General features: G+C 42.5%; 1 protein-coding gene across 6 annotated transcripts in view; it reads right to left on the reverse strand.

Moving 5' to 3' along the window:
* CLSTN2 (calsyntenin 2) overlaps positions 1–20,804 on the reverse strand; it is a 328,090-nt gene extending 307,286 nt beyond the window's left edge. For all 6 annotated transcript variants that reach the window (XR_009278086.1, XR_009278085.1, XM_058843586.1 and 3 more), the window contains exon 1: positions 20,614–20,804. Coding sequence is in view for 4 of the 6 variants with exons in the window: in XM_058843586.1 (XP_058699569.1) it covers positions 20,614–20,704 (91 nt within the window). In the remaining 2 variants the exon portion in view is untranslated. The remainder of the gene's footprint in view (positions 1–20,613) is intronic.
* Positions 20,805–22,811: the final 2,007 nt, after the last annotated feature.

Consider the following 22,811-nt stretch of genomic DNA (forward strand, 5'->3'; position numbering starts at 1 on the left):
ACAGCAGAGCAAAACTGTCACCAAAAATAAACCTGTGCAGCACCTCTGCAAGGAACAGCTACAGGGACTGCCAGGAGAACAAACACTGACCTGTATTCCTCTCTGACACACTAATGGTTTTTACATCCAGCACAAACAATGCCACTGTGAACCCCCAGCCTCCTGTTCTACAGCTACAAACATGTGAAGCAGCAGAAACAAGGAATTCGCATAAGTCGTTTTTTCACAGAGGAAAAAATATCTTTCCCACAGATTAAATACAATCTTTGATTCAGATCTTTACATTCAAGAGCAACAGATTTCTCACTGCATTTATATTAATGCTCAGATGGGAAGCTTTGTTGATTAAACATTCATTTGCTGCTGAGTATCATCACAGCCTTATTACTTCATGGTGAGGCTTGGAGTGAATCCAATTCCAGACCAGCACTAGTGCCTGTGCCTTTTTTCTTGACTGAATTTGCTTTTTCATACTTGTGCAAATGACTAATTTACTCATCAGTAAAACTTCCTTGCTGACTGCTGTAAAAAACCAACAAAACCACACCACAGCCATTTTAATCAAACCTAGCCCATTTTATAGGGCCTAAAACAAAGGGGGAGCTGTGGGCAAACAACTGGAAAGAGGAACAGCAGCTTTCACTTTTTATTTAAATACTGTGCTCAAGTTGGCTGACTGTTTTTTTGTTACAATTTAGGCCTCTTCTTGACTAGTCATTTGAACTGCGACAGCATTTATTTGATAGAAAACTGTCAAATACAGGAAGAAATACAAATATTTCTATTCTACAAACAGAAATACAGGAAGCTCTTCACAGAATCTGTCAAACCATTTTAAAAGTCATCCAAAAGAAGGCCCATGTAAACATGATACTCACTGGTTAAACCACTGTCAGTCTGGATTGTATTTATAGTATCAGATATTCTTCAACATTACCTTGGCTTTTTGTTTAGTACTACCTATTCCCAGTTAATGAAAGTTAAACTCAACAGCAGCATTCTGACTGCAGAACAATTTTCTAAATTGAATAAAGAAATACGATTCTGCTGATATTAATGCAGGATAGAAGAGATCCCCTGTACCAGTCTGAAAAGAACCACAGCCTCCTCCATCGTGTCCCCTAACTGTATGAAACCCTGCACAATAATGGCACAGAATAACCTACAAAGAAAACAATCAGGGATATTGAGCTGTAATTTAAGGTAAAAATGGTCTGTTCACAGACAAAAAAAAGAAAACAACAGAAAAATGTGCTGCAGAGAGATGCTTCCTCCTGCAAGGTAAAGCTGCATCACATTTAAAGAGATTTATTTTCAAATGAAGCTTATATTATATTTTGACAAGAATAAACATCCAAGATGGATAATGACTTCTAAATTATTGAAAATATGAGTTGACTTAATTTTATTCTTACGTAGACTAAAATAAAGCTTTGTCCTAATTTTGTTCTGAGACATCTTCTCAAATAAGGAGTTGTCCCTGCTGTTACACTCATGGCTTTATTATTCCCCCTTGAATTTTAAGAAGTAAAAAATGAATATAAGAAATTATTGCTTAAATGGCTCACACATCATCTTAGGACCCCTTTTTCAGCTTATGAAATTTTCCCACTAATCTTGATTTTACAAAAGGACGAAGGGAAGTAAAAACATTGGAGACATTATTCTGATTCCCTTTTTTTTGTACACAAGTGCAAACAATTAGATTATAATTAATGTTTTATCTGTCAGCTACTCCTTATATAACAACATGGCACTTCCATCTGAGCAGTAGTTTCTGTCACTTACTGCTTTTTCTACATTAATACTCCATGATCTTTCAAAAAACCCACAAAAACCACAAGAACAAAGTCAGCAGTAAAATAAAATACAAGAGAGACCAAAGAGTCACTTCAGAGCTCATTTGCTATTCATGGTGTATAGCTTAACAAATAATGTGTCTGTACTGGATTTTATTATGTTACTGGGTGACCTACAGAATCTCAGGAGACCAGCTAAGAAGAGAGATGACCATTATTCCATCAGTAAGAAAAATCAATAAGAGTAGTTACGCACTTTATGCAGTCTAAAACCTAAGTCATATAGAATTTTTAAGGAGAAGAATAAAAAACCCAAACAAACAATTCTTAACTTTCCCTAGCCAATAAAGTAAAAGAAAACTATGTTCCATTCAGAATCAAGGCCAGGAGTCTGGCTGTTATGCTTAAATACACCAAATGCAAATATAAATAGCATTTGTATCACAATATAGGCTTGCTTTGGGGCTTTGGTGGGCGGTTTTTCCCTACTTTCAAACCATTCTTTCAAACCATTCTTATCTGTAATTTCACACCTATTAAAAATAAAATCCTTATTTAACAGTAGCTAGAAATGCTAAACTAAAAACCTACGTAAATGGAAAGCAGAGATGAGAGCCAAAGTGTTCTGCCCAGAAAAAAAAGTTAAAAAAAACCCCCTAGGCTGCAATCTTTTCTCCCATCTCTGTTTTCTGAGGCTCCATCAGTGCTTTTGCTAGAGGAGAAACTTAAACTGGGGGGATAGGAAGACTAGCAACATCCTAAGAAGAATATTTGTAATGCCCTGAAGAGCATTTCCAGCCAGGGCATAATCACCGCACAGCATATTCCGGCATCCCTGTCACCAAGTGGGACCCTGCTGTGCCACAAGTGACACAGTAAGGGGACAGTGGGCACACAGGAACAAATGCCAGCCTGATGTACACTGCAGGAGCCCATCACACATCAATAATTACCAGCAGCACTCACCACACCTTCCAGTTCTCCTTGGAATGCACAGTCACGCTGTGGTTTAGCTGAAGGAACAAAGTGCCAACTATTGCTATCAGAGCCTAATCAAAACAAAACCCCTATTTCTCAGATGGTGTGGGGATGCTCAGAATAATGAATAATCTTCTTAAAAAAACCCTGCAACGCAGAAAGATGTGTAAGCCTGGAGTTACCACCCCAGTGCTGGCTGCACCACTCTCAGGGGCTGGGCAGTCACTCACCCATGAAGCTGCCCTGAGGACTGCCCTACCCAGCAGTGGCATCCCAGCCCTGCTCACACCTGCCTGCATCCCAGTCCTGCTCACACCTGCCTGCATCCCAGCCATGCTCACACCTGCCTGCATCCCAGACAGGGCACACACCTGCCTGCATCCCAGCCCTGCACACACCTGCCTGCATCCCAGCCCTGCTCACACCTGCCTGCATCCCAGCCCTGCTCATACCTGCCTGCATCCCAGACAGGGCACACACCTGCCTGCATCCCAGCCCTGCACACACCTGCCTGCATCCCAGCCCTGCTCACACCTGCCTGCATCCCAGCCATGCTCACACCTGCCTGCATCCCAGACAGGGCACACACCTGCCTGCATCCCAGCCCTGCTCACACCTGCCTGCATCCCAGCCATGCTCATACCTGCCTGCATCCCAGCCATGCTCACACCTGCCTGCATCCCAGCCCTGCTCACACCTGCCTGCATCCCAGCCCTGCTCACACCTGCCTGCATCCCAGCCCTGCTCACACCTGCCTGCATCCCAGCCCTACTCACACCTGCCTGCATCCCAGCCCTACTCACACCTGCCTGCATCCCAGCCCTGCTCACACCTGCCTGCATCACAGCCCTACTCACACCTGCCTGCATCCCAGCCCTGCTCACACCTGCCTGCATCCCAGCCCTGCTCATACCTGCCTGCATCCCAGCCCTGCTCATACCTGCCTGCATCCCAGACAGGGCACACACCTGCCTGCATCCCAGCCCTGCTCACACCTGCCTGCATCCCAGACAGGGCACACACCTGCCTGCATCCCAGCCCTGCTCACACCTGCCTGCATCCCAGACAGGGCACACACCTGCCTGCATCCCAGCCATGCTCATACCTGCCTGCATCCCAGCCCTGCTCACACCTGCCTGCATCCCAGCCCTGCTCACACCTGCCTGCATCCCAGCCCTGCTCACACCTGCCTGCATCCCAGACAGGGCTCACACCTGGCTGCATCCCAGCCCTGCTCACACCTGCCTGCATCCCAGCCATGCTCACACCTGCCTGCATCCCAGCCCTGCTCACACCTGCCTGCATCCCAGCCCTACCCACAGACAGGGCACACACCTGGCTGCAGCAGCAGTGCCTCTGGGCCACTCAGAGGTGACAGGGTGCTGGAGTCAGAGGCACGGAGTGTGTGCCCTTATCTCTGAGACCTGGCTCTGACATCCATGAAAGCACTGAATTTCATATAACACTATGGAGACAATTGTTAAATAGAAAAACAAGTTAGTGTATAAGTTAGTTTTCTTAAGCTACTAGGTAAAAAAGTTAAAGGTTCAAGCTAGTTAGAAAACAAAAGACAAGCTGGAGGATTTAGGGTATTGTCTCTTCTTCCTTCTTCATCTGGAGTTTTTTTGGTAGCAGTAAGTGATTGAATAGAGAATGCTGCAGTGCAGCACACAATTGTTGGGTCATTGGGTCACTAAGGAAAATAACTTACTTGACATTTGTTAATTGGATAAACAGACATATAAAAGACCATGAAGAAGTTCTTTGTTAGCCATTTTGCACCTTTCTATCTTAGTGCATGTAGCTCCTTGTACCCTGTATACATGTAATATAGATAAGAATAAACAACCAAGTCTGAACAAGAGAAAACTGCCTCTCTCTCATCAATCTCGGTCCGAGGGAGATAAAGAACCCAGCCACCAGTGTCCCATCAGGACACTGTCCCATCTTTCTCTGCAGACACAGACCGTGAGCACTGTCTGCCCTGCGACACAACTGCACCAGTGCTCCAGGAGAAACTCCATCCCTTGGAGCAGGTGGTGAACAACAGCCCAGGGTGCTGCTCAAACCCCTCAGCAGGCAGCAAACACAACTCCCAGCCCAGCTCTGCCCTGGCTGGGGACAGCCACTGGCTCTGAGAGCACTGCAGGATGGCTGCAACTGGTACCAGTAACCCCTGGGTGCTGGTGGGCAGAGCAGCCAGCTCTGGACAGGACAGGATCCAAGCTACAAACCATCTTCTTGAGGAGATCAAGTAAATAAATCAGCTTTATGAAATCTAATGGTCTCAATAAAACATAGTGCAAGGGGAAAATAATTCTTTAAGAGCTACCAGAGTCAGCAAAGGAAAAACCAGATTAAACTCCAAACACACAAAACCAAACAACCTTCCCAAAAAAAAAAAACCAAAACCCACAAAAAAGCCCCTAACAAAACCACAGAAAAAAAAAAAACACCACAAGCCAAACAACCAAAACATTAAAAAAATATAAAAAAATGAACAAATTGCAAACTGTTTTTCAGGAATAGTAGAAAACCCCAAGGGAAAGGAAGGGGAGAACTGCAGTCTGGGACTTAGAAGCCCACGGTGCCAGCATTGCCTCTTGGTCTCTACATCCCGGGTAAAAACACAGCTGAGTTACTGCACTTCAAAGGGATTAAATTAAAGTGTGTGCCACTAAGGACAGCTACAAACTGTAAGACAGCAAGAGGAAAGAAAACTGAAATCAAGAAAAGAACTAGCTAGTCTGAGCTCCTCAAAGCTAACTAAACCTTTTGGGATAGGGTATTTGGGCTGTGGAAGACGTTTTCTTCTGACGTTTTAGTGGGAAACATTTTCAGCACACTTCACAAAACCAAGGCACTTGTTTTGCTTTAACAGCAGAGCTGAGAGTAAATGACAGTGCTGGTTCTACCACCATAACCCCGCTGGCTCGTGAGAGAATTCAGAGATGATTTTGCCCATTCCCAGGAACCAAAGCAGCCAGATAAAGCCATCTTCTGGCTCCACACACACAGCACACACTGCTTGGTCTCATTGCACTTCACCTTGTTCCTTACTCAGCTACACAGAGCAGAGAGATCTGGCCTGGGAGCACAAGGGGATTGTCACAGCACATGGATCATCTCTCAGCAAAGAGCAGCATTTAAAACAGAACAGGCGTCATGCCTCTGTCACGAAGAATAAGCAGCAAAGGAAAATAAACTTCAAGCCAAATCCTGTCCATGGAATCTCAGTGAGCCAAGAAGGAAGCACGAGGAGCAAATCTGTGGTGTCTCATGAACAAAGTCTTAGCCCAAAGCCTGCCTTCCTTCCAACACTGCACTCAGAGGGAAATCCTAATACAAAGTCATCTCATTGTGAAATATGGGTTTATGAGCTCCTTGAAAAAGAGCACACAGTTTTGTACTGCCTTGGACACTAATCCTGATCTGCAGAATATGCACAGTTATGATTCCCCAACTGAAATCCCAGTTTTAATTTCTTTACTTTCTACTTCATTCACAAGCCACCCTCCTGACTTCAATGAAGGAAAAAAAATAGGAAAATACATTGGTTAGCATAATTAAAGGGATTAGAATCTGATGCATATCAATCCCAAAAAGCCATCTAATTACAGAACAAACCACAAATAATGTATAACAAAAAGACAGACATTAAACTTAAGTCAAAAAGCGTCTTTTCACCAAGTCATTAAGAAATGCATAAAACATTTGTATTTTCTGCACTTCAACTGTTTACAGATCTTGCCTGCAAAAATTACAAATTAATATTTAAGAAGTTAACAAATGCACCATTCCCATTCACAGAAACAGTGGCCTAAAGCTAATCAATCAATTGCTGCACAATATGGAAATGGAACAGCTGAATTCCACATATAATCATTTATTCAGAATACGCAGGGTACGTACCTATAAATAATACAAGGTATGCAGCAAGGATGCACAATATTTTTAAAGCATTTTTTATTATTTCTTCAAGTCTTCACATCATATTACAGTTCTCTTCAAGGAGTCAACTTAAAATGGTAAACGTTTTCATGAATCAGTGCTCCGAATGTATTTAGAAAGTGCTAACAGCATGAAAAATCCTTCTTTAGGGTAGAGTTTTTACAAATTATTTGATGTGAAAAACCAAGTTCACATATTTTTTATAGAATTTAAAAGTTTAGCAGAAAGACAATTATAAGATAAAAATAATGTATACAGATATGGCTGGGTGTCTGTGCATTCAGCCAAGAGAGCACACCTCACCAACAAAGGATTGTCCCTTAAAAACAGAATCCTACTACATATCCATAAATTCCCATACATGATTCAAACCTTCTTCTTAAGTTTTGGATGTTTCTTTCTTTAGTTTTTGACTCGTTCCCTTCCCAGTAAATCAATCTTCTTGGCTCCACCGAGTTTCACATTCCCTGATAACAGAAATGCAATAAATTTCCTCCCCCAGAGCTCTGGTCACTGCTGTCCTCATCTGGACAAGATAATCTAAGAATGGAGGGGGTCTCTAATTATCTTTTTCAGTCTTTGGGTTATACAAACAAAAGCAGTTTTTGTTTTAATACTATGCCATAGCTCAACATATATGTATATTATACTACTCTTTCTAAGTTTCATCAATAACAGAAATAGAAGGAACTATATTAATATAACTAAGTTTTCTAACCTCATACACATAACATTCATTTTAATATTTGCAGAAAGCCAACAATATAATCTGTGTCTATAACACTTGACAAATAAATTTAAATTGTAATCAGCAATATATACACCTAAAGTAAGCCTAACCTTGGACTAACTCATTTCCCCAGATGCTGGCGGAACATTTTGTATGAGAAGTCTGAGTACAACACAAGGAATTGCAACAAGCACGTACAATGAACTTTATCCTGTTAGCAGCTGCATTCAGATATGTTGGTGATGAGACGTTTTAAAATCCATCTTTTCCTCAGAAGCACCATTCTGAGAAACAGCCCTGTCCATCCAGCAGCCTGCATCTTGCAAATCAATTATCTTCTTAGTCTTTTAATAATATTTTTTCTATCTGAACAAGCTATTTTAATACATTCCACTTAGCTTTAATATTCTTACCAATTGCTCCATGATATTCAATATTTCTCATGGGACGCAATCAAAAATTCTGGCATGAGTTAGGAATGGCATCAGTGGTGTCCTGTACAAAATACTCTGCTGAGTTTCTCTGAGCTGCAGGTTCAAGAATTATGTCCCTGACTGAAAGGACTTGAAGTTAAACAAAAAACCTGCCCAGGTCAGCCCCTTGAGAAAGAGAGGAGGTCAAAAGGTCAGGGTGGGCTAAACAGCATTTTCCAGAAACAGGGAAAATTTGCAAGCACAAAGCAAGACTTTCTGGTACACTGTCATGAGGTTACTTCACCTTTAAGGAAGTTGAAGTTGCTGGGGGCTGCCTGGAGTCTTTTCTCCTGACCAATTATCGGTCATTGCTGAGAATTGACAGCAATTTTAACCATTGAAAAGTGGGATCAACTTGTGAACCCTACCTTAAAGTGTAAAACCAGAGCTCTCTTGTTCTCTTTGTTTCCTGGCTGTGAAGGGTGGCGGAGCTCCAGGCCTCCCGTTCCCTGCCCAGGCCATGCGGCCGGGCGGGGGCTGGGCTGGGCCCAGCGGCTCCCGGCTGGGAGATGGGGCGGGGGGCTTGCGGAAAGTTTTTCCCGGGCTCTGGCCGGGCCCGGCCGATCTCTGGCTCAGCTGCAGGTTTTGCTGTGACTAAATTTACTAGAAACTGCCGAGTGAAGAAGGAGAGAGGCTCTGGACCTGCAGCGGGCTGGGGCGGCGACTACACTCTCCAGAGCAGCCATGAGGAATTTTCTATCGCAGACGGCTCCAGCTCCTGTTCGGCAGAGATCACAGAACCATCTACAAAAGCCTGGGCAAGATTTTAACTCTTTCATTACGCAGACAAGACTTGCAGATTAATCTTTTTATCCAGAGAGAGAAAAAGAGAGTGATCAACATAAAAAGAGACTTTATAAACTACTAGTGACAGGAAAGGAAAGAAGCTTCAGGAAAGGTAGAGAATTAAGAAGATGCTTTAATTAAGATGAAATATTTTTCTGATAAAACTATGGAGATGGACAATGAAGTCCTGAAAAGAACTCCTTTAATTCATGACGGAGTATGGGGAGGAATAGAGTGTTCAAGGTGTAAAATTTGAGTAAAAAGTAGAGTGATTGTGATACAGTGAAGTGCTGGAAACAGTAAAGCAAAAATTGGAAGCCTTGGGAGGGCAATGAGAAAAACTGTTTTCTGGTGAAGCTCACAGAAACAGATGAAGAAGACTTTTGCTTTTGAATAACTCATCCTTAAAATGCCATCCCTAGACTCATGGCCCATACACACCTCAAAGTGATGTGAGATGGGAGGAGTGAGCTCTGGTAACAGCAGCTCTGGGCAGCTGATATCAGGGAAAAGGAAAACTATAACAAAAATAGTTTTCTTGTGAGAAACCCCATAAATTAACAGGAAGAAACTTCTGTTTCTCTACAAAGACTGTAGAAGGAATTGGGACTGTTTAAACCATCAAAGTTCTAAAGTTTTTGTCTCTGTTGTCATGTGAACAAAGGAATGGTGGGACGTAAGAGATTAAAAGGTTTTTCTGGAAGTTTATTCTGGTGTTCTTATTATTGTAGTTTGTCAATAAACTTTCTTTATTCCTTTTAAGTTTTATGCCTGTTTTGCTCTTGTTCTAATCCATATCTCACAGCAAGAAATAAGTAATCTCTTTTTAGTTACTGGTTTAAAACCACGACATACACTCAAATTCACTCAATATTCACCTCAAAGACTTCAGAAACAGGGACAGTATCATGATTTCTGTCATTTTCTCCTGCACATTACAGAACATTAGTTAAACTAAACGGTGTTTAAAACTGGTGCAATAAAGACACTTTTCAGCACATCAACAGTAACCACATCACTTGGTCAGGCAGCAATTTGCTCAAGACAAGATTTGTAAAGAGATTTACAATATTGACATGTAAATATTTTTTTTGTAATAAATCAACATTTTGGTTCTTTTCGAGTTCTCTAAAATTGTTAGACTAAAATCTTACTCTCCAGTCTTAAGAGGCTATGAAATATGTAAACATTCTGTCTTTAAACTTACCTGGGTTACAAAGAGGTATCAAGAAGAACCAGGAGACTGCAGCCCACTTGCCCATAACTTTGCACCTGAACAATTCAGAACAGGCTGCAGAAGTCCCTTTGAGTGTGCTGAAGACAGGTTATTTTTAACAACTGAAGACAAAAACCAACTTAACAATTTGACAGGAAAGTGAAACATTTACAGGAGAGAGAGGAATAAAGTCAATTATAATTTAATTAGCTTTCCAAGCTATTCAGTGAATGTTGATGCTCATGAATAGCCATCAATACTGCATTCTAGTAATTTGTTAGGCAAATGAAGCACTTCAGCAGATTATTCCATCCAGAAGTTAATACCCTTAAAAAAAACTCAAAAAAATATTAAAATCTATTTGCCCTTATTATGAAGGCAAAGGAAGGAAACAACACAGAGACCTTCCCTGGAATTTGAACTGGTTCTACAAAACACCTGTTTACATCCCAGAACAATTCCCCCAAATTGAAGATTTTGATACCTAGATGCTTTTGAAATACCAAGGCCAACTTTACAAAAGACAGTTGTTCAAGAATTATAGCAAAGAAAGTGAACCATTAGCATACGTAAAAGGAGCTCATAGCCTGAGTACAGTCAGAACAAAGTCAGTATCTTCATTCTGAATGAAAAAGAAAACCCAAACCACTGGTAGTGGTCACACTGAATCCAGGCCTGAATACAGAGGAGGAATGGTCAAACCTCATGTAATTACTGCTATGAAAGGCAGGAAGACAAGACCCAAATTTTCCCTGCAATGTTATTTTTAGTGATGTTTGAAAATAACATATGTGAAGCTGCGTGGTCAACACAGCACACACAGCAATTCATCAGTAGTGTTACGTTAATCCACTCAGCAATTGATGAAAGCTTATTTAAAAATCAAAAGCACTCTTTATTTTTCTCCTGCCCAGACAAAGTCTGGGGTGTTAACAGAACATGTTAATCTCAGCAGCAGTCAGGTGTTTGACTGGTCACACAAAAGTTTATCACACACATACCCAGATATTGCAAATCACTGGAAAATATTCTCAGTAATTTCTGTCAGCACAAAGGAGCACAATCCCATGCAGTTTATTGGGTTTTCAAGCATACTACCCACAACATTTCTCTTTAAGGTCACAACTAGGCTATCAAACACAGTCAACACCATTTCTGTCAGACACTCTGAATTCCTGTGTGCAAACCTGCAGATTACCAAGGCTCTGCACACAGGGACTGACCCAGCCTTCCCAGAGTTAGGAGAATGAGCCATTGATTTCCATCTGAGCTGATGTGTCCCTAAAATACAAGAATGCTCAGAATGATACTTCAGTAAAACTTTTTCTCCAATTTTTGTCAAAATAAATACTGCATGGAAATTCCCATGCAGCCAAAGTGTCTACAGCTAAATCACTGCAGTGAAGAGAGCAGCAGCTTCTCAGGGTCACAGTCCCACACAACCCATTTAGATCTGTAAGCTGGCAATGACATCTCCATTCCCTTTCTACAATGGGATCACAGGCAGTCCCCACCAAACACATCCTGGAGAAAAACCACCAGGGGGAGGGCGAGCACAGGATGCTGCAGTTCTTGTGCAATTTAAGCAGCCCATTTTTCTATGAGGATCACAAGGGAAATCATGATCCTCCCAAGGCAGGTGCAATTGTTGTTCTGAGCCAGGTATTTTGGAAAGGCTATGAAGAACCTTCCCTTTGAATGGCATAAGTCACTCTCAGTTTTCCTGAATGCACTCCAAAATTCAGCCAAAGCGAGTTCCCCCCATGATGGGTCATACAAAGCTGATGGCAATCAGTTTCACTCAATAATGGGAGTGCCGAATGGAACAGCATTTATTACTACAGAAATTGAGCATCAGATCTTCTGCATTTCAGATCAACTTCCTGCAAGAGCAAGCACTAAGTTGAGAACAAAGCCCTAGCTTTTAAGATATTAATTCCTACATGCCTAAGAATATGAAAGGATGCAGGTTCCATTTCATTTTCTCTCTGCTCTCCTGATCTCCCAGAGATCACAGGCTGCTGAATTTTGACAGAGCCACTACACACACTGATATGCATCACAAAAATACTGCCAAGTTTACAGAGTTCTGACAAAATTTTACATTTAGATCTGAGACTTGGAATTTACCTTATAATAACAAACATGAAACCAGCTAAAGTATTTATTACAAGCCAACCAGGAGAAACACTTTCTGTAAGCAGAGCCCTTCAGTTCAGCCCCCCAGCCTCTGGAGCCTTAGAAGTATTACATTTCTTCTGAAGCAGAGAAGAAAACAAGAGCACCCTGTGGTGTCCCCCATGCTCGAGGGGGCACTGACACAGGTGTTAGCACTGCCCAGAACAAGGCAGAATAATCCCTAAGCAGCATCCCACTGGGGCTGTTTTTCTGGGAGTTCCCACTGTGCATTTCCTTGCTTGCCTCACCTCCCCATCATCAAATTTCTCCTCCTGTGCACACAACAATAGCTGAGAAAGAGATCTGCACGTTATCCCCAGGAAAAGACAGCAATCAGCTCCCTGCCCGCAGATTACACCAGACTTCTCCAGCTCCTAGGTGATTCAGCTCCCCTGGGTATTTGGCCTTCAATTTCCTCCTTTGTTCAACACACTCATTATAATCATTGCAGCATAAAAGTGAAAAGGTCAGCAGGTCATAAATTATATCAGAGCAATTGCTTATGTGGAATATAAGATAATTCTCTGATGTGCAATCAGCCTAAAAGAATTGGGCTAGACAAGATCTGCAAAAAGATACCCAGGAAATATTTTGCAAAGATAAATTTAAAAACCTCAAAAATCCTTTACAATTATGCTACAGTCAGCATTTTGTAGAAGGTATTTTAGTATAGAAAGTGGTGAACTTAAACACAGACTAAAATTAATTTTCCTTCTATGTCCCAGTTTACCCTTCAGCTATTCTCAAGGTTTCACTAAATCCACTAATCTGCCAATATTGGCAAGCCTTGCAAAAATATATTGGGTTTTATTAGCTTCCAAAGAAACAGAAGCTGGTCTATAATTAAATTTCTATAACAGACCTTATTCCCTGGCCCTAACTTATTTTTAGAATTTGTGGTCTCAATGAGAACTGCTTCCTGAAATACAGTCAAGGCCACACACCCAAAAGTTTACAGAATTTCAACGTTTTCCCATCAATCCGAGCTCTTTGCAGAAGGCTCATGGCTCAGAGCTCCTGTCCCTCTCTTGGGTTTGCAGTGCTGAAAGCCTTAAAACCTCAGAACTCGATTTGCCAACCACTTTGTTTATCAAAACACCAAACTGCTTTTCTTCCTCTGTTGATCTTGCTGTAAGTAAATGCTCTCTATTGTGCAAAGTAAGTACACAGCCTCATTCTGTACAAAAAGCATTTATATTGTTCAGCTTCATGTATTTCCAAAGAAGGTCAAGCCAAACCATGTTCAGATTTAGCTCTTCACATTCAAATGCAGAGTGTAAGAAATCATAACAACATTTCAGGATTGATCTCCTCAGAAATTCCACTGTACATTAAGGAATATATATTCTCTGAGACTAGGAAGGAACACAAGTTTGTATTTTGCAGAATGTAGGGGAAAAAAAGTAAGTATTCCCCTGAACTTATAAGGGAACTACTTCTTTAAGACATCTCAAATTGAAGTACTTTCTAAATAAAGGCATTATACTCAAATCTACAATGATTTAAGTTACTAAAAATAAAACATATTGTACAAAATATCTTAAAATTTTTTACTATTAGAAAGCCAAACATCTAACAAACAGACTGACGTTTTTTGAGGTCATGTTGTTTCCACCAAAAATATTCTCAGATATTTTTTGCTGATCTTCACAAGCAGCCCCAGCTCTTTTTGATTTGTGAAGCCCTACAAATTTAGATGGACAGCTGAATGGTATCACAAGCCTACTGAAAATAGACGTGTTTTTCTTGATTATTTTTTGACGCTATTGGAACGGGCCCACAGATCCCACAACACCAAAGACCACCATTAAAGGAGGAGTGCAGAGGAATCAAAAAAGGAAATTATCTCAGTTTCCCAAAATAAAACTCGAAGTATTTCTCTTCAAATTATTTCATCTCAATAACTCTGCCTCATCTTGTGCCTTTCGCTTCAGCAAAATACTGAAATAACTGCATTTTGATCATTTTATACACCACTTCTTATGCTGTTTTTGAGGAAGAAAAAGATAGAAACCAACTACAATTGGCTTCAGCAGCCAATGCTTTTCCCTTTGACACCAAATCAAGAGTTTGAGTCCACTTTTGCCAGGTTGAAAGACCACTATCAAAAGGCTGGCTTTTTAAGGCAATTAAGTATAAATCAGACATTTAACATCTTTCTAGGCTTCCTTTTTCAATACAAATTTAAAATTCTGTTAACTAAGGAAGAAAAAAATGAACTTTTAAGATCTAAGCCTGACAATAACAGCAAATACCATCTGTTCAGCTGGAGCTGAGGAATTTTTAAAGTAGCTATCATAAGGAAAAGGGAAAATCACCCTTCAAACATGATTGCTTTACAGTTTCTTCAGAAATGTCTCAAATATACCTGCCAGTGCATTCTGTCACAGACTGACCTGTGCTAGTAGCCTTTGTGAAACTAACTCCAAACCAAATTTCAGAAACCAACATCATCTATCACACAATAAATCGTGAGAGGGAGTTCACAAATTATTTTAACTTTGTCCCACCAACATATATTTTACAAGCTCCTCTCACAGCCACGAAATTCAAGCCAATTACTGCAAATTTCCAACCTGGTATAGGCCAGGGGTGTAATACTTTCCAGCCACAGTCAGACTTTGATTACATTTCCAAGAGTCAGGTGTAAGGCAAAAACAACCCCCCAAGTTATGTGGGAAACCCTCTCTACTTCCTTTGTGATTTTAAGTTTTTGTGATTTACCTGCACAACCTTTGCACTTCATCCCTAACATTCAAGGTAGGGTTTATTACTATTTTTTTTTTAGGGGATAAAAGACTACATTTTCTTAGTTGCTTGATTTCAGAAGCTCAAAGTTTATGGATGAAAAAACCCAAGTGCCTGGAAAGTCATGAAGTTCTTGTAAGCTGACAATGATAAGACATATACAGTACATATATAAACACACAGTGTTGATAATCTTGTGCATACTCAGTGAGAGGATAATCTACGCAAGAAAGAAAGAGGAAATCAGTGAGTCTGTTTCTTCTCACCTACTTACTCAATCCACTAGCAAAGGAGAGATAGATGAATGCTGATCAAAAAGCAGAATTTCAGTATTTGCATTTGATTGCAATTTTCAGCAAATTAAATAAAAGGTTCACTTATTTTTAACTGTCCTAAGACCCGCAAAGTAGAGCAGTAGTAAATTAAATGTTAATCATTATTATTAGAAAAACAGGCAAGTACTATCCGTATTTGGGATATGCAACTTCAAGTGATGGGTCTGATTTGTAAGAGAAACAAGAAACAGCTCCATAAAACGAGCACAAGTGAAACCTCGGCAGGGTGCACCACTGCTTGACTTTACTACACTCCCAGTAATTTACCCAGTACCGGGCAGGAATCATGAGGCTGGAATACAGGCAAGGAGCAAACAGCCTGCTTCCAATACAGCTGTTCTGACAGGCCACACAGGGAAGAACAACCACACTTAAACCTGCAGGACACCCATCTTGGCCAACTTCACTCAGTAGTTTTAAAAAAAGCACTTCGAAAAGAACAAAAAAAACCCAAACAAAGCAAACAAAAAAACCCCAAACAAAACAAACAAAAGCCACCAAGACTTGTTCTCTTGGCTCAGTGAAAGCAGTTGTAAGGTGAAAGAGATTAAATCAAATATTCCTCCTGTTTGGATAAAGGCAACTATTAGCAGAGTAACTTTAAAAGCTTTGAAATAACTGTTTACATTTATAGGAAAACACACAAAGGATGAAACTCCATTCTACCAAGACACGAGGCAAATCTCGCATTGATTTAACGAAGGTCAGGATTTCACGTACAAAGACCAAACATCTAAATAATAGCATTAACTGCTGAGAAACTGCAAATCCTGCAGAGCCATCTTAGAAATCAATACAGAGAAAAGCCACATTAAAATGACTTGTAATTCAGCACATACACTTCTATTCTATTCCAAAACATGTTTTTTAGGTAAACTGCAAAATCTGTCTTTCCTAGCCCAATACTCTTAAATAATCTATTGGTCAATTCATGCTCCATCTGGATCTTGAGGATACTCAGACTCGTAAGGGCCCAAAAAACCTGAACCACATCTCTAAACCCTTTAATTTCTGCCAAGCTTGAACATCTTGTACACCCCCAACCTGTACCAGAGCCAGCGGCATAAGGGATACCTCACCACCAAGCACCATGAGAGATTTACAGAAACCCAAATAATTTCTTAAAAGATGGATTTTAAGAATTATCCATTTTACACATAAAGCAGGATTTCTGGGAAGGGAGGGTAAAACCCACGTGTCTTAAACACTGATTTTTTTTTGATATTTTTTTCCCCCTAATATCAGTTATCAAGAACGACAAGAACCAAATTAACCGATGCAGTGAGATGCACATCCAGAGCCTTGAGGTTGATTTGATTAAGAAGTCACTTGGAATTTGATGCCATATTATAATGCATAACGTTCTAACAACTTACTTGAAGTAACTCACTCCCTTGCTTTACATCTATAAGAAATCATCATGTCCATTTTTATTGGAAGGCACACAGCAAAGAATGGGAAGGCATTTAGAGTGAACTGTCCTGAAGTGCACTTCAGAAATTGACACTTGCACATTTAAAATAGTTAAGATTCCACTCATTAACCTTCTTGAGAGAGCAAATTTGCAGCTCCTAAAAAGAAACAAAATACTGAAGCATTACAGGCATCCTGAATTTTGTGCTGAAAGCCCCCAGTGAGCATGTATGACTCTCACCTCCTTGGTACTGCTGCTGGGTGTTTAAAAACCAACTGAAGAAAACTGAGGTCCCTTTTAAGTGTACCTGACTGCTCAAAAGCCACTTAATGAGAGGTGACAAAAGACACACCTTGGAGGATGTTCTTTAAGTGGCACACACTCTGCTCACAATTAAAACATGCTCTGGAAGCTGTTAAGTTCCCTGTCTTGGTAGCCTTCCAAGTCATGCAATTAAAATTGGTAATAATATGATTCTGACTGACGAACATTCTCCAACTTCATAATGACAATTTAAATATAGTTGTCAGTCTTCTATGCTGTAATACCTGAATACTAAAGCTGCTATCAAATACTGACTTCTCTCTTTTGAGACCTCTGAATCATTTCATTATCTTGACACCCGGACTTCATAATCAGACGAATCTTTTATCCTGTGAGACACAAGAGTCGGTCTTCATGAACTGCTTTTCAATCAAAACACTCTGGGGGAAAAAAAAAGGATTCCTCACTCAATTTATTGATGAAAAGAAACAGAAAGATGAAATAATTTACATGTCTTTATTGGGGTTTATTGGTGAGCTACAGGAAGCACCAGCAAAAGAAAGCACAGTTGCTTCAACTCCCATCTTCTGACCTAAGCACTTGCCAAACACTGCTTCTCATGTGTTTTGGATAAGGTTGAAAAGAAAGCTTTTTTTAATGTCTCAAATGAACTGGTAATAAGAAGGATTTCATTATTATTTACTACAAAAAGAAATACAAGGAAACACTGAGTGATGCAAAAATTTCAGACTCTAGGATCTGTCCGGTGCATTCTCAAAGCTTTTCCTTCACTTTTCTCCCCCCAGAATGAAGGTTTCTCTCAGGCAGAGGATGCTGGCTCTGCTGTTCCTCTGCTGCTGGGAGTCAGATCTGATGTAGTCACAGCACACACCTAGCAAGCGGGACTGAATGTTCCACGGATTTGGAAATGGTTGCAATGGCTAAGACTTCAAGTTTTGCCCATGTAATTAATTTAATTGGAATAAAATAGTCTTAGTTATTCAGATCATTGAGAGGCTTTCAGCTGTACTTAAAAATTAAAATGTTGTTTATGGTAATGATGAAGTTCAAATACAATGAAATTTAAGAGGTTGATTAATTGAGTCTTACAAGAAATTTGGATATGACAGCCCTTTTAAGACTTCATTGAGTAGTTTAGTAGTACTTACTATAACAATAAATTATTTAAGAGATCAGCCTTATTCAGAGATTTGGGGAAACAAAAAGAGAAAGTGCTGCAGGTTGTATTGCTCCCTCTCTGTGACCACATAGACCTATGAATTTTGAGTATGATGGAGAAAATAAAAACAAACCTGATCCTTCAGCATAATCTCTTTTCCATAACTGAAGACCACATGAGACAGTTCATACAAATTCCAGACATTATTAATTTCGTATCAATTGACAATCCTCAATTTCAATAAACCAGAAAGTCCGCCTCTCTGTCTTATTGAGCAAAGCTAGCTGAAAATACTGAAAAGAAAACATTTTTCTGTCCAACAAGGACGATTTTTATTGGACCCTATGATAGAGATCTCAGTGTCAACAACCTCCCGCAAAGCTAAAAAACTGCGTATCCATATTTAATACACACATTAAGTTCTGTAACTAACCACCTCCTAAACACTCTGATGTATTTCTTTTTCCTTGGGAGAATTTAGAGAGATGTTTGGTTTGTTTTTTGCTTGTTTTTTTGGGGGGGGACACAGCCCCCCCCCCTTCTATTGAGAGTAAACAATTTTTGCAGCCTGGAGATATTTAGTGAAAGAAATTGTTATTTTCTACTAAGTGAAAAAAGTGACAACCAGAACTGCTCCTGTAATCCTTCTCCCCATGCTCACAAACATGTGGGGAAAAGGAGTGGGGGTGGAGGGGGCTCGGTTTTGTTTTTAAAATGAGAAGCAGAAGAGCATATAGAAGTTAGATGGGATGAGAATTGAAATCATTATCTTTGATTCTCTATACAACAGGATGCTCATGGGGAGCTTTGTACACACCACATCCCACCTCCATCTCCCACCAGAATGCACCTTCAAGCCACAAGTCCAGGTTATAGTTATAGTTACAAAAGCATTGCAGTTGTGTGCAGGAGACACCCATAAAACGCCTTTAAACTTACTTACTGTAGAAAAACAGAGCAAGGGAAATGAGCACGAGGTTCTTGCTGAAATAAACCCTTTTTTTATTTCCTCTACCGGTCAGGTGGAGGAGGAAAAAGCATCTCAGATATTAAGTACATGCAGTGCCAAGATATCTTACTTCATTTATTAACACTGCATTACAGTCTTTGAAAAGATCCAATTTTAAGAAACAAAATATATAAAGTAATAAGCAAAAACTTAAAGCACTTGAATATCAATATAAATAACCTTAAAATGCCTATTTTTAACCACCAGCTACTGTGAGATTGTGGCTCCTGTTATCCAAAAATGTTCTCTGCAGCCCTCCAGTGGTCAAAGGCACAGCACAGAGAACGACCCCGTTCTGTCTGATGAACTGCCGGCAGGTTGGAAGACATCGCCCACGAAATAAAATAGACATCAACCTCCTACGCTTGTCTAAAGAAAAGACCCTTATAAAGGGGATAATTACCTTGAATTCCATTAGACAGTAAAGAGAAGGAAAGTAACTCACATCCATCAAAATGTGTTTTGTGTTAATCTGCCCAGAAAGCACGGCGTTCCCACCAGGACAGCGAGGCACGTCGGGTCAGAAACAGAAGGAGCAACTCATGTCCTACAGTCACTTTCTGCTATTCGTACGTGTAAATGTAAACGAAGTCAAGTAACATTTGCTGGAAACAATCAATTTCCCCACAAAGTTACGGCTCAAGGTTGGGGTTTCGTTAGGAAAACAAACACTGAAGTTTTCTATAAACACCAAAGCCCCATACAAAATTAAGAGCAACTGAAACGTTTGAAAATAATATAAAATAGACTGAGACAGAGCTCTCAAAACTAAGTTTCTAAAACTTGGGGCTCGCGAGCCAGTCCTAAACGGCATGGAAACAATGCAAGGAGAAAGAAAAAAACAAGAAGAGGCAAGAAATCGCCGACACCTGTGAGGTGGAGGAGGCACGGCCGGCTGGGAGGTGGGAGAGGGCGGCAGCCCCGCCGGGTCAGCCCCGTCCCGGCCCGGGGGAACCGGGGCACCGCTCCGCCGGTGCCGGCCCGGGGGAACCGGGGCACCGCTCCGCCGGTGCCGGCCCGGGGGAACCGGGGCACCGCTCCGCCGGTGCCGGCCCGGGGGAACCGGGGCACCGCTCCGCCGGTGCCGGCCCGGGGGAACCGGGGCACCGCTCCGCCGGTGCCGGCCCGGGGGAACCGGGGCACCGCTCCGCCGGTGCCGGCCCGGGGGAACCGGGGCACCGCTCCGCCGGTGCCGGCCCGGGGGAACCGGGGCACCGCTCCGCCGGTGCCGGCCCGGGGGAACCGGGGCACCGCTCCGCCGGTGCCGGCCCGGGGAGCCCCAGCGCTGCTCTCTCCGCCCGGCCCCGGCGCGCTGAGGCGCGGCCCCGGCCGCCGCAGCATCCCCGCGGCAGCGGCACCTCCCGCCCGGCCCCAGCGGCTCCCGCCCGGCCCGGGACAGCCGCCGGCACCGCCGCCGACCCGCGGAGATCCCCCCGGCCGAACTTTGTGCCTGCCCTGTCCGGCAGCCCCGCTCAGCCCCCGCAGGGCGAGGAGCGGCCCCGCTCCGCTCCCCCGCCCCGGCGCTCGGCCGGGCCCGCGCCCCGGTACCTGCCTTTGGCGGCGAGCAGGCTGCCCAGCCCCAGCGGCAGCAGCAGCAGCGCCGCCGGGCCCCAGCAGCAGCAGCAGCAGCGGCGCCTCCGCATCCCCGGCGCTGGTGGCGGCTGCCCGGCCGGCTCCGAGCGCTGCGGGCCGGGCAGGCGGAGGCTGCAGCCGCCGTCACCCGCCCTCGCTGCCAGCGCCGGGGCGGCTCCGGCCCGCCCGGGACCGCGGCCACGTCACGGCGAGGGCAGGCCCGAATATTCATGAGCCCAGACACCCCGGGCAGCCGCTCCGCACCTGCCCCCGGCTGTCACCGCCGCACCGGACTGGCTGCACGGGCACGGCACGGCGCGCCGGCAGCGAGGACACAGCCCTGGGCAGGGAAGGACACGGGACGGAGGGGAAGAAAATGAGGCTTTGGTGAAGGATGCGAAGGGCACCAGGAAAGGGAGAAGCAAAGGCGGTGGCTGGAAGAAAGGAAAGGAGAATAAAAGATTAAGCAACAGTTCAGTAAAGTTGGAGGGAAACGGAAGACCTTGGAAACCCAAGGTGGGAAGAGAACATGAAATGCTTTTGTTTTAGGAAAAGAATAAATTGCGAAGGTTTTGGTAAGGGGGTGGAATGGATGGGACACAGAGACTGCCCCGGCAGGCTCAGAGGATGCACAGAGGCCGCGGGCTCCGGCTCTGGAGCCAAGGACAGACTTGGGGCCTCACGAATGATGCCCAGGTACAGCTTGGTACCAGGACTGCTGACAGCTGAGATATTCTAGCAGGAAAGCACCGACAAATGTCAGGACACTCACATTATCACATTAACATCACACGTTACATTGGCCACAACGTATTCGCTCTATATAAACTGTGAGAGCCAGAAGGAATTACTGCAGGTAACTTGTACCCTTCCAAGTTCCCTCCCTGCTTCAAATGCTCCATCATCTGTGCTCTGTCCTATAAATTGCTCAGCAAAGCCACCTGACTCTGGAAAAGCCAGTACTTCCAAGAGAATCACCACTCCAAGGGGTTGATGTTGGTCACTGGGCTGTGGCAGCGTTGTCATTCTGACAGAAACATTGGGATGCTCTCCTGAAATGTTCCCTGAACGCCTCGTGCCCGACAGCAGACCCAGGGGCCATCGCACACTGTAACTTCAGCACCACAGCCAACACAGGCCTTGAATAAAATCATTTGGCTTCAGGTCTCTATTCCTTTCCATTATTTTTCCCTGCATGTGGTGCTAGAAGCATGAATCATCGAGCAAATTGCATGGAGTAGATGGAATGCAGGATTCCCTCTTCTTCTGCCCACACAAACACACAAAATGGGAGGGGCTACAGAGACAAGAAATTAAAACTGTTGGGACAAACTTCTAAAGTTCTTTTTGGCTGCTTGACAAATTAGTTGTGGAATCTGCTTTCCTGTAATCTCTCTTGTGAGCTTGAGTAGAATAGTGTATAGAAAAGCCAGGGAAAATCAGAAATAACTTTGAGTACCAGAAAACTATACAGAAGAATCAAATTTTTGCCAGCATTCACTTCTTTTAAAAACTTTAAAATCTATAGGACTGTAACTTGTTAATTTATAAATAAATGAATTAATAAAAATAGTGGCAAGCAGCATAAGCTTTTTTTTAACACAACATCCCACTTTTTGAAAGGCGAGAAATGTGACCTGTGGACTAACACTCTGAAACACACATAAATATAAATAAATTTATATAAATATATATAAACGTGGCATCATCATGCAGAGGAGCGTATTTTCATACAGGGAACCAGCAAGTCTTTGAGGGAGCTAAAATTGGAAAATACTGCATTTTTAGTATGAACCTGTTATTAGCAATCCCAAATACAACTGCTTTGGTGGTGGGATATAGAGAGCAGGTTTGCAAGGCAGATGTTTTATCGGAAGAAGCATCTCCTCAACCAACTTACAGTATAAACAAATAAGCCAGAAACCAGAAATGAAAAGGGATAAATGCTGCTCCATTCCATGGGCAAAGAGCTAAAGCACAAAAGATGAAGAGGCTTCATCAATAGCTAACATTACAGTGGTGTCAGAGTCAAAACCTAATTTCAGCTCTGGTACCTTAATCAAAAATTCTCTGCCTTTTTACCCAACTGTGTTTGTTTATTGATGTGACAGCCTGGGTGTTCTGCAGTCTTCTGCTGGTGGCTCATACAGGTGATGGATGTAGATGGATAGAAAGGTT

Source organism: Poecile atricapillus, chromosome 8 (assembly GCF_030490865.1).
Source record: "Poecile atricapillus isolate bPoeAtr1 chromosome 8, bPoeAtr1.hap1, whole genome shotgun sequence".
Lineage (NCBI taxonomy): Eukaryota > Metazoa > Chordata > Aves > Passeriformes > Paridae > Poecile > Poecile atricapillus.